Source organism: Myotis daubentonii, chromosome 18 (assembly GCF_963259705.1).
Source record: "Myotis daubentonii chromosome 18, mMyoDau2.1, whole genome shotgun sequence".
Taxonomy (NCBI): Eukaryota; Metazoa; Chordata; class Mammalia; order Chiroptera; family Vespertilionidae; genus Myotis; species Myotis daubentonii.
The window spans coordinates 24,996,755-25,009,418 of record NC_081857.1 but is presented as its reverse complement, the minus strand read 5'-3'; the positions used below and the strand labels follow the sequence as shown (position 1 = coordinate 25,009,418).

At 36.0% G+C, this 12,664-nt stretch overlaps 1 protein-coding gene across 4 annotated transcripts in view; it reads left to right on the top strand.

The window, feature by feature from the left end:
• The window catches only part of RABGAP1L (RAB GTPase activating protein 1 like), a 444,263-nt gene that overhangs the window by 277,717 nt on the left and 153,882 nt on the right, over nucleotides 1-12,664 (top strand). For all 4 annotated transcript variants that reach the window (XM_059674299.1, XM_059674298.1, XM_059674300.1 and 1 more), the window contains 2 exons: nucleotides 3,499-3,624; nucleotides 6,508-6,651. In XM_059674299.1, the coding sequence (XP_059530282.1) occupies nucleotides 3,499-3,624; nucleotides 6,508-6,651 (270 nt within the window). The remainder of the gene's footprint in view (nucleotides 1-3,498; nucleotides 3,625-6,507; nucleotides 6,652-12,664) is intronic.

Genomic DNA, 12,664 nt, shown 5'->3' with positions numbered 1-12,664 from the left:
TTCAATGACTTATTTTTATTGTACTTCAGAACAATTACATATCAATGATAAAACTGGCATGTCTAATTCAATGAACCATTATTTTCATAAATTAAATAGTTATTTTAATGCTTTAAAAAAAGGTCGGCAGGTGCCACAATACTATGTAGTGGGGAACCCACTCTTGTAGTAAGATGAGGTTGACAGTACAGCTAGGTGTTGATTCTCAGATCCTGACTGATTCTCTTTATGCAAATTGAGGGGCAAGCTTAATAGCCAATACTAAGTACAGATAATACAAAAGATTTTTATATTTAGCATTTGTCATATTAAAAGAGATCAAGAACTGATATAGTTACCTTTGGCTGCCTCTTGCTTCCACTTTCACACCTGTCCTTTCCCCCTACATTTTTGCTGGCTCCTATCTTTGCAGGTGACACCGATGGCCCTACTAGTCTACATGCCTTCATTGATAAAGGCAGATGTATTCAGTTTTGCTAAAGTTATCCTAAACAAATATTTAATACTTGATATTTAAGTCTATATGCTAAGATCTTTAGGGGATGCAAAGTTAAAGCTCATTCCCGGGTTAGTAGGAGCATAAAAATAACTTCACTACATGCCACAAAGAGCTTTGGGAGTCAGAGAAAGCAAATATCTTGTCAGGTTAAAGTGAATAACAGAGACTGCAATATTGCATATATGTCTCTCTGAATTCTTTCAGCTTATTGAGACCCCAATTTGTTTATTTTTACATTTTTTATATACTGTGGCAAAAAAAACCCCTCATTTATTTTTTATTTTCCTAATTCAGAATTTTTAATGCAGTATTTAAACAGAGTCTAAGCTCTGGTTTTCCTTTGCTCAAATAAGCTTTCCACATTATGATACAATATCATTGATAAGATTGTAGGAATAATACATAAAATTACTTAAAGGGCGGACCATTTTCATACATTCTCAAAAGTTTCAGAAACACTTATTACCTAACTAGTGGCCCGGTGTATGAAATTCGTGCACATTAAAAGGAAATTAATTAGAGGAAATATTTTAATATTGCTATTTGCCCTTTCTCTATAATAGAAATGTCAGAGATGAAAGAAAATTACTAGAATGTATATGAACATCTTCCTCCGGTCAGAGTCTGGGGCAAACTGCAGGACCCAGAGTCAAGTCCCCACCCACCTGCATGCACCTTGAAATTGCACGAGACCCAGACCTGGCCGGCCCCACCTCTATTGGGCAAGATCCAGACCCAGCCGGCCCCACCCCCGTCAGGCCCTGTCAGGTGGAGGGCACAGCCTCAGGTACCCAGCGCGCCCTCAGGTCCCCCAGCCTGGTGCCGTGGTGGGGGGCGTGGCTTTAGGTCCCTCAGCCCAGGGCAGGGATGTGGCCTTAGGTCCCTGTCAAGCCCCTCCAGGCAGGGGGGCATGGCCTGAGGTCCCCCGTCAAGCCTTGCCAGGCAGGGGGCATGGCCTGAGGTCCCCCATCAAGTCCCACTGGGCAGGGAGGTGCAGCCTGAGGTCCCCTAACCCAGTGCCGGTGTGGGGGGTGCAGCCTGAGGTCCCCTATCAAGCCCCACCAGGCGGGGCGCCCAGCCTTAGGTCTCCCACCCTAGCCCGGCGCCATGCAGCCTCAGGTCCCTGCTGATCACTCGTTATAGCTTGTTATGGGAACCCCGCCTCTGCTGTGGGTGCAGCCATCTTGAGATGGTGTGACGATGTGAGGGTTAATTTGCATATTACCTCTTTATTATATAGGATTTGCTAATAACAAATTATTACCTATTCATTAAAGCAAGCCCTTTGAGATCCACTAATTTGATTTAAACTCTTTAAAAATAATGTTGCACTCTTTAGAAATAGTCTGCACTAAGATTTCTTCCCTTGTTCAAAATATCTTTTTTAATTAAATTAATTTGAAATAGCACTGTTTGTGTGTGTGTATGTTTTATATGAGAGCAGTGTTGTGTGTGTGTGTGTGTGTGTGTGTGTGTGTGTGTGTGTTTTGTATGAGAGCACTGTTTTTAGGTTACCAAATCCAGTCAACCGTCTCAGCAAATGGGCAACAGACAATGAAAATCTCTATATTCATTGAGCTGCAGTTGTATAACACCAGCCAGGGGACATTGGTCTTTCACATGCTATAATGTTCTTGAGAACAAGGCACTGATATCCAGGTTTTTCCTACACAGGCAATTGAAGCAAATAAGGGCTGAAAATTGCAGATCTCTCCTCATGTCCACTTATTGCACGAGAGCTTCTCTGTGCTTCTTTGGGGACCAGATTACAGGGAGCCCCCGTGGGGAGGCATGAGTGGGCTTATAAGGTCAAGAAGAAAGATTCTCAGGAAGTCACTTAGGTAAACACAATGGGGGAAGTTGGAACATAGTCCAGTATTTTTCTTTTTGTTAATCACATTGTAGCTTTTTCATTTCTACAGCCTAAAACTCGGAAGTCACAGACCTATTAGGTTCTTATAAGTGCCCCATGGGGCATCTGTACTTTTTTTCCTTTTTATTTAATTGAAATTTTTTTATATTTTTCAATTACAGTTTACATTAAATATTATTCTGTATTAGCATAGTGGTTAGATAATTGTATACTTCACAAAGTATTCCCCCTGTTATTCCAGTGGCCACCTGGCACCATACATAGTTATTCCAATATTATTGACTGTATTCCCTATGCTGTCCTTTACATCCCCATGCGTATTTTGTAACTACCAATCTGTACTTTTCAGTCCCACCACAATTTAGAGATTGTTTCTTTGATTTCGGACTTTATTCTCTGTTCACAAAAAAATACTTCTGGGAGGGTATATTAGATTTTATTGGTCATTAGAATCTTAATGGTAGAAGCACACAAGATTCTTTCTGGAAAACTGTTTTTTATAGAAAGAAAAATAGCAACACCAAGAAGATTCTGGGAGAACAGTATTGCACTATTTATCCAAACTAAAAAATGTGTTTATCCCTTGATCCAGCAATCCCTCTTTGGAAATATTACGGAGGAAAAAAGCCAGCTATCCTTTATGTAGAAAAGGGAAAAAATAAAATAAGAAATATAATTATTTCACTTGCATAGAGAAACACTTGCAGGATACATGAGACATTATTAAGAGTACTTATGAAGTTATGCAAAAGAGATGGGGTCAGACACAGGGGTTAGTGTCCTGGGCATAGAGAGGAGTGAGACTTCTGCCTTTTATACTTTTACATTGTTTTGATTTTTGAATCACGTGACTGTATTAACTATTTTTAAGGTGATGTAGTGAATGAATGAATGAATGAATGAAGGATGATTTGATTAACAAAAGAGGGAAGATCATCTCAAGTGAAGAAGTTACAAGCTGTGAAAACAGATTTTACCTGTAACAATGCAGAAGGCTGGCTCTGAAGAACTTCATTCACTACAGGCCTTCAGCTGTTAATGTAGAAGACTAACAATGTGAAGGAAATTTTCTGATATTCTGGGCAAATGCCACTCAGTCATGCTCTGTATTTATGTTTTTCTGTAGATGCCAGAAGAACAAGCATTCTGTGTTTTGGTGAAAATCATGTATGACTATCATTTACGAGATCTCTACGAAAACAACTTTGAAGATCTTCATTGCAAATTTTATCAGTTGGAGAGACTAATGCAGGTAAATAAAAGTTTGGGACTTTTATCTCTCAGGGATTGGTTGTGTTATAGAAAAAGTCTAATAAGATTGATGAGCAATCATGATTTATGAAAATTTAATAGAATTCTACAGAAAATGCAAATGGATTTGGTTTCTGACCAATATCTACATTGGTGTTGATATTATAAAATATTTGTTTAACCATTTAACCATTTTAAAAATTATCTTCCTTTTTAAATAGTCAACTTTAATACACTTTGAATGAGAATACAGTGAGTTAAGTCAATGAAGAGATTGTTGAGTATTATTTGTAAAGAAATAAAGACATTTACAGAGTAAGAATATTTAAGAGTTTTCTCTGTATTAATTAGCAGTGGTACCCATACCATATTTAGGTCTACATATAGAGAATACTTTGAAAGGATAAAAAGATATTGATAGTAGAGTAAAACACACCTAAAATATTGTAATGTGGAGACATACTTTAAAAAATCTTTCCACATAAGGTGAAGGGATTAAGGAAAAAAAACCTCCTAGACACAGACAATAGCATGATGTTTATAAGAGGGAATAGGGAGGTGGGGGAAGTAGAAGAGGTAAAAGAGAGATAAATGGGGACAGAAGGAGACTTGACTTTGGATAGTGAATACACAATATAATATACAGATGATGTACATCTAATGATGTACATATAATTGTACATCTAAAACCTATATAATTTTATTAACCAATGTCACCCCAATAAATTCAATAAAATTTTAAAAAATTTTCCCACATAATTTCCTAATCTCAGAGTTGTTACTATTTTATAATATGTATGTATAAATTTATATATATGAGAAACATATTTATGTCAAATATTACATAATAAAAAAGATTGTAAGGGCAAAATTATTAATTAGTACTGACAAAAAAAATTGAGTAGCTTTGAAATTCCACTGAGATTAGAAATCATACCTTTATAATGGATCTATGCATTCTCTATATGAGGTATTGGAAACTCAAGAGAAATGTGAAAAAAAATTCATGAAGGATTTATTCCATATTGGGGAAAAGTGAAATGGTTGGGGAGGAAGGTTAGTGGGGTGTGGCAGTAGAAAATACTGGCAGGAACTAATTGACACGGCCTGTCTGGAGATCCACAGGTGTCTGGAGAGGGAATTGAAGCCAATAGGAGACTGAGGGAACAGGGGAGTGAAAGATGGAGAGTTTGCAGTGAGATAAAGGACCGCTTTCCTGGATGAAGGGGATATAGGAGGGTGGGAGACCTCAAATGTGAACAAGAAAGAAAAGGATGGAAGGATGTCAAATAAACTGTAAGCACAATGACAAATGGGCATTGTGGGGAAGAAAGAACTTAGAGGATCTGGCATTAAAGGCTACAGGCTCTTTTTTAGAGATTTAATTCTTCCAAGAAAAGTTTTATTTGGAATTATTCACTTTCACCTTATTACAAAAGCTTATATTTTTTAAAGGTCACTATCCTTAGGCACTTTGAGAGTCAAATAATTGTACCTGATAATTGAATAGCAAGTTCATGGTACTATGAAGAAACCCAAGCACGCCCAGGCCAGTGTTCTCAATGGTTAGAGCTCCGGCCTATGCATCAAAGGGTCACAGGTTCAATTTCTGATCAGGGGGGCATACTTGGGTTGTAGGTTTGATCCCTGGCCATGGTTGGGGCATGTGCCAGAGACAACCAATTGATGTGTCTCTCTCACATCTATGATTATCTCTTTCTGTCTTTCTCTCTCTAAAACAGTGGTTCTCAACCTTCCTAATGCCGCGACCCTTTAATACAGTTCCTCATGTTGTGGTGACCCCCAATTTTATTGTTGCAAATTGATCATAATTAAAGCATAGTGATTAATCACAAAAACAATATGTAATTATGTATGTGTTTTCCGATGGTCTTAGGCGACCCCTGTAAAAGGGTCGTTCGACCCCCTAAAGGGGTTGCAACCCACAGGTTGAGAACCACTGCTCTAAAACATGGAAAATATCCTTGGGTGAGGATTAGCAAGGAGTAACAAAAAAGAAACCCAAGCACATTTTTCTGTTAGCACCTTCTGTCTGTTAATTGGATGACCATTGAACACCCCAGTTAAAGTACTAGATGGGCACATTTGGGTGTTTTTCAAAGAGCATCTTGCACAAGAAGTGGGCTTTTTGTTTTTGTGGTCTTTTTATGAAAACAAAATGAAAGTGGGCTTTTATGTTTGCCTTTGTCTTTCAGTTATGGGAATTCTGCACTAATGCTGTGAACTTGGCCTTTCACGCTTTTGAAATGCATTTACTGGCATAGCTTGGGCAAAAAGATAAAACTAGCATAAAGACATTTTAAGGAGACATTAATTTCATACATTATACACTTGCAGTTTCTGTACTTTGCTATTCTTTTAAGATCTCAAAGGTAGGTTTCTAAAATATTGGTTATGTTTTGGCCTTTTCTAAGTTTCAAAAAGTATACAGAAGTGGTAGCATAAAAGCCAGATGATGCTGACAAGAAGTACATCTCTTTTCTAGCTAGTCAGGAGTTGAACAAGAGGAGAGGTGGGTGAGGGAGATAGAAGAGGTAAAGGGGAAATAAATGGTGACCCCTGAATGGGGGTAGTCACTTGACCCTGGAGTCACGATGTTCTTCAGAAGGCAGGTGGGCCATCTGCACATTTCCTCAGAAACAAGACGAGTCAACTGAGCAAGAGATGGTCTTTGTTGCTTGTTCATAACAAGTCTGTCCCTAATCCCCACCTCCTCTCATCACTTCATTGTAGTTATGCAATTCATGGATTGCTTCAGTAAAATGAAAAGTGTTCATAAGAAGCTTGTCATAAATGGCAGTTGTGGCAGGAAATAAAGCTTCTTGCACGTTCTGCCCACTAAATCTTCCCCTTTGACTTTTAGGAACAGCTACCGGACCTGCACAGCCATTTTTGTGACTTGAACCTGGAGGCCCATATGTATGCTTCCCAGTGGTTTCTCACTCTTTTCACCGCCAAGTTCCCACTCTGCATGGTCTTCCACATCATTGACTTACTGCTCTGTGAGGTAGAGTGACCCCCTCTCTCATACCTAAGGCAAAAGAGAAAGAGCATTGTTTCTGCTCACAGTGGTTTAAGTGGTCTTTATTTTCTTCTTTCCTGTGACATTAAGCTATAAATACTGACCAAAAAGTTCTCTTCGAATTTTTAGTAAAGACTATTTCAATTGAAATTTTGCTATTTGTGAGAAATGAGAATATTAAAGCATATATAATTTCTACAAAGTAAAATGTGGTAATTAAATTTGCATAGTTAAATTCATAAGTCCATATGTGTAATAATGGGCTACTAATATAAAGGACCTGTAAAGTTAAATAATGATTTAGAATCAGGTGTTTTTAGTACTAATGCAATTATATACCAAGAGTGAAAATTTTATAATAATTAAATATACATAGCACATATACTGACCATCAAAATGTTTGAGTCTTAGCAGTGATAGAAAGTTGCTGGAGAGAAGAATCTTTTAATTGGGAATATAAATGTGTATAAAAATATAGCTGTCTTAACTTTAAAAGTTAGAGTAGTCAAAAGTATAAACCTAATATAATCTAGGCAATTTTGTATTACTATATTACTTTTCTTACACAAAGCTTCCTCTTTCTTAAAAGAAAAATCTATTTTATTCACGCTAGAAATTTAACTATAAAAGTAAGATTTGAAAAGATAAAATGAATCGGCTGTATAAAGCATGATTGTTATATCTCAGCCTACTATGACAGGGACCATTTTGTGTGAGTATAGCTGGGTTCAAAGGTTCTAGTTGGCGGTTTACAGTGCTTGACGGTGCAGAGCATTTTGTGGGCATGTAAGATTTTTAAAGATTTGCAACATATTTTGATAAAGAAGGGTCAAGCGTTTTGCCGAGGGTCACAGAACAAGTTCCCAAATTCTGAATGCATAGCAGCTAGAGAACCTGGTTGATAATACATTAATTCTACTTGTTTTACTTACAAATTAGTTTCTAAAATGCCTACCTAAATTTAACCTAAAGGAAGAATGCAGAATTAGGAGCTAAAGTCTTATTCAAAGTCAAAACAGTGTGATCACTGGAATGGTGACTGTCTAAAATCGTCTCTACCTGATAGTGGAGCACTGTCCACAGGTCTTCTGGAATCCAGATATATTGTTCTTCAGGAAATTTCATCTTGAAGATACTCGAATTTCCAATGTCAGTTGCTAAGAAAAATTAGCAACATTGATGGCAAGGAAAAGAAAATTTATAAGACTTCTTATCACTTGTCAACTGTGATTCATAATCACAGTGTTTGAAAGATCTTAATGCTCATTAAAATGAATAAGAGCATCGTAAATAGATGTCACTTTCCCTTCTCTTAAACTGATGCTCTGTAGCTGTTTTAGGAAGTTGCATAGCTTAGCTCTCCAAAACACGGAGTAAGTTGTGATCACAACATTATGTTAACCAGGGAAATAAATAACAAACCTTAACAGAGCAAAGTAGCTTTGTAAAACAAACCGTATTGGGAACAATATTGGAGTATGCTTCAGGATATTTGTTCTTTCCACTAACTCATCTTTGTCAGAGTATTATTTTGCAAAGGAAATTTTTAGATAAACTTTTATTTCCTGCCTGTCTGTGTTTTCTCTTTGCCCATTTCCTTCTTGTAGTTAATAAAATATTTATACTAAAGCTATTCTTTCACATGTAATAAAATATTCTAAATATTTTATTCTATTTAAGACTATGGTACCATAGTCTTAAATAGAATCATCCATTTATGTTTTTTGTCATATTCTTTATTTGTTAAGGAAATAATTTAAATCTTGATAGTTATGAATTAATGTTTAGTTACAAATGGAAGGCTAGGAAATTCTCAGATGGAAAAGTGTTAATTTTTCAAAAACTTTTCAGAGGCCCTCCTCCCTTTTACTGCCTCTTCAGTTATTACTCCTCTGAAGAGTCATTACTATCCTGACTTTTAATGCCATAGATTAGTTTTGATTGTTTTTGAACTGTATATAAATGGAATCACACAATAGGAACTCTTTCTTGTCTAGCTTTTTCATTTATCATTATGCTTATGAGTTTCATCTAGGTAGTTGAATGTGGGCATGGTTTGTTTGTTCCATCGTGGATATACCACCATTTCCTCATTCTTCATGCTATTGTTGAAGGGCATTTGGGTCGTTTCCAGATTAGGGCTATTATGAATAGTGTTGCTGTGAACATTCTTGGACTAGTCTTTTGGTAAGCAAGCATACATATGACTTTTTTGGAATTGCTGGGTTAGGGCACCCAAGCACTAAAGTTTATAGATGCCACCAAGCAGTTTTCCAAGAAATTTTGAACATTTTAATTTGAGTTGTTTTTACTCACTGAAAGTCTTCCTCATGGTCAAGGGCAGGTTTTTGTTTTATTTATTTATTTATTTATTTATTTATTTATTTATTTATTTATTTATTTATTTTTTAAGAGAACAGGTCCTAGAGCAGATTAGAGTTCATGAATATGAAACAAAATACAATTCATTGGTGTCTGAAGTAATTTACTTGGTCTCTGAAGTTGTATTTGGATGGGACTAAGAGTGGATCTAAGAGCAGAATCGCTTCTGTGCTTTTATGAGAGTAGTCAGCCTGATGGGGAAAATCTAGCAATGTACTCAGTTATAGCAGAAGCAACATAGAGATAGTTTAATATTGGAGTTAAGATATTTGGCCTTTTAGTTAATCCTTCCTATATCACCTTCATGTTACTTGACCTATATGTGTCTCAGTTTCTTCATGTGTTAAATGAAGCTAACAATATATCTACCTCTCAGGTTTACATAATGATTATATGAAATTATGAATAATAAGGTACTTAGCACTGTGCCTGTTATACAGTAAATAGTCAGTTCATATTATCTTCAATTCTACCTGTGTAATCCTTTTAGTTGCTCTCAATTTCTTCAATTAACTAGCTGACTACAGAGATTCTTAGAGAGGGTCAAGTAGCTATTGATTCTTTATTACCTTTCTAACAACACTCCCAGTAGAGATGCATCTTTGCTAAAATCAAAATTTTAGCCATTAACCTTAATGGAAGTTTCATTCTATTTCTTTTTTTTTTCTTCCTCACCTGAGGATATTTTCCCATTGATATTTAGAGAGAGTGGAAGGAAGAGGGAGAGACAAAGAGAAACATTGATGTGAAAGAGACACATCAACTGGTTGCCTCCTGCATGCACCCCAGCCAGGGCCGGGGAACCTGCAACCAAAGTACATTCCCTTCAGTGTAACTGAACCCCGGACCCTTCAGTCTGAGGGCTGACACTCTATCCACTGAGCAAAACTGGCTAGGCCAGTGGTCGGCAAACTCATTAGTCAACAGAGCCAAATATCAACAGTACAACGATTGAAATTTCTTTTGAGAGCCAAATTTTTTAAACTTAAACTATATAGGTAGGTACATTGTTATTAACTTAATTAGGGTACTCCTAAGGCTTAGGAAGAGCCACACTTAAGGGGCCAAAGAGCCGCATGTGGCTCGCAAGCCGCAGTTTGCTGACCACCGGGCTAGGCCATTCTATTTTTTTTTTTTTTTTTTTTTTTTGTGATTTAAGGAGTCCTCCAAAAGTATTTTTTCTGTCTTCTTTCAAAAGACATAAGGAAAACAGTATTTCTTTTAGTCTTGACATGATAACTGACAGCTGGGGTTTGAAGTTGACTCTTCCCAGATAGTTCAATTTTTAGAGTAGCAAATATATTCAGCTTTATATAGTAACTTGGTATTTCATGAAATTAAAGGAAATCATTGATCTTTCAAATTCGAGTATATTTCTTACCTCTCCTTTCTTCTTAGGATAATGAAAAAAAAGTTAAAAATATCTCATTAAATACCACCAGGTATAATCCCCCTTTCAAGGCAATTTTCGGAAGCTATTATCTGAAGAGTAGATTTATTATATAATATTCTTACTCTTTGCCCCATTTTCCTCCCTCAAATAGTAATATGTTGAATTTTTTAAAATTGAGATATAATTGATTTAACATTTTCTAAGTTTGAGGTATATAACCTGTTGGTTTGATATATGTTGGTTATATATTGCAATATGCTTACTACAGTAGCATTAATTAACACCTTTATCAAGTAATACATTGAATATAAAAAACATCAGAATGGGCTGATATAAGGAAGATTAAGAATTCTAACATAAATATAAAACTTTCAGAAAACTTTAAGAGTAGTAATTGGCCACAAGAGTAGGGAAGAGATTTTTGATTAACCAATAAATACTGTATAGGCTACTTTAAATTTTTACTTAGCAATAGAAATCTTCAGGAATAGAAAACACTCTCTCTAAAATCTTATTTCTGGGCCCTAACTTCTTTCTCACCTACAAGCTCTTTGTGGTTCTCACATCAGTTGTATTATAGCTCTTTCTTGTGTTTTCATTAATTTTGTCATTACACAAGAGGCAGAACCATTAAAATGGTTAAAATGGCAGAACCATTGTGCTTGTGCTTCTGGTGACTTTTAGAAGAATATTTACTTATTCATTCATTCAACAAAAATATATTAAATGCTGACACCATTCAAGTTTAGGGATAGAGCAGTAAAGAAAAAGCAGATAGAACTCGTGCCCTCATTAAGGTTTTATCCTTGTAGAAGAGACAGACAACAAACAGATGACTAAGTAGACTATGTAGTAGATCAAAGCTGATAAGTACTATGGAGAAAAACAAAGGAAGGAAGAAATGTGGCAGATTTTAATAGAGCCTTTTGACCAGTGTAGAGAATTTAGGTTGTATTGGACTGAGATGGGGAACCACTGGAGAATTTTGAGTATGAGTTACATGCTCTGATAGATGATCACACAAGTTGCACAACTGGGAGGAGTTGGAGACCATTAGGAGGCAATTGTAGTAATCTGGGCTGCTTGGACCATTTTATTGGCACTGGAGGTTGTGAAAAGTGGTTGAATTCTGGATATGAAGTGCTGATGGATCGTCTGGGGTAAGTTTTATTCATCACATTTTTTTCATTTAATGTAGTGGTGAGAGGGAAGTATGGCTGGTTGTGCAGCTTCTACACTTCACGGAACATCTTGGAGACATGATGTTGTGGAGTGACTGGGACTATTACTGTTATGTGCTTTATTCAGGCAATGCTTACATTACCATTTCTCTGCAATGTTTGTTCTAGATGTAGGTTTTGGTACCTTTAGGGGGCATTTAAGGCATATAGAGGGTGGAATAATTATAAAAAACAATCAATGGGGGAGTAAGCATGTCAGGCCTAGTACTTTAAAATAAAAGTACATATTTACTGTTATAAAAAGGAGTGTTACTTTATTACAATAAAATCAGACCCACATGACTCTAAAGACTCACAAAGACTGGATACATAGTAACCTACAGCGTTTATTTGCTGTTGGTTTGGTTCTCATCATCAACACAAAGATCACTGACTTAAAGTCAGAGGGTAACTGATTTTTTTCCTAGGAAAAAATCTTACAGTTCATCATGAATTGGAATAACTAAAGTTACTTTATAGTATTTTTTTTATTGCAGAAAAACTCATGACAGGTAAACTGTATTATGGATTGAATAAAATAACTAAACATATTCTCTTATTTTTATGATTGAATATTTAAAACCCACAAAAGAACCATTAAGACATATAGTGAGCTTCTGTGTGTATCTCTACCTCTCTTGTTAAGAAATAAAACAGTAACAAGATTAGCTTTGTGTATTACTACATCTTCCTAACCATACCCTCCTTTGCCTTCCTCAGAGGAACCGTTATACAGAATTCAATGTTTATCATTCCCTTGCATGCATTTTACTACACATGTATGTATCTCTCAGCACTTTATAATTGAACATATTTGGAAATGCTAGTTTATCAAGTCTACTTCCAAAATAGATCTTTTTTTAAATTAAATTTATTGGGGTGACATTGGTAAGTAGGATCATATAGATTTCAAGTGTACATTTTTATGATACAAGATCTATATATTGCACTGTGTGCCTACTACCCAAAGTCAGATCATCATCCATCGCCATATATTAGGCCC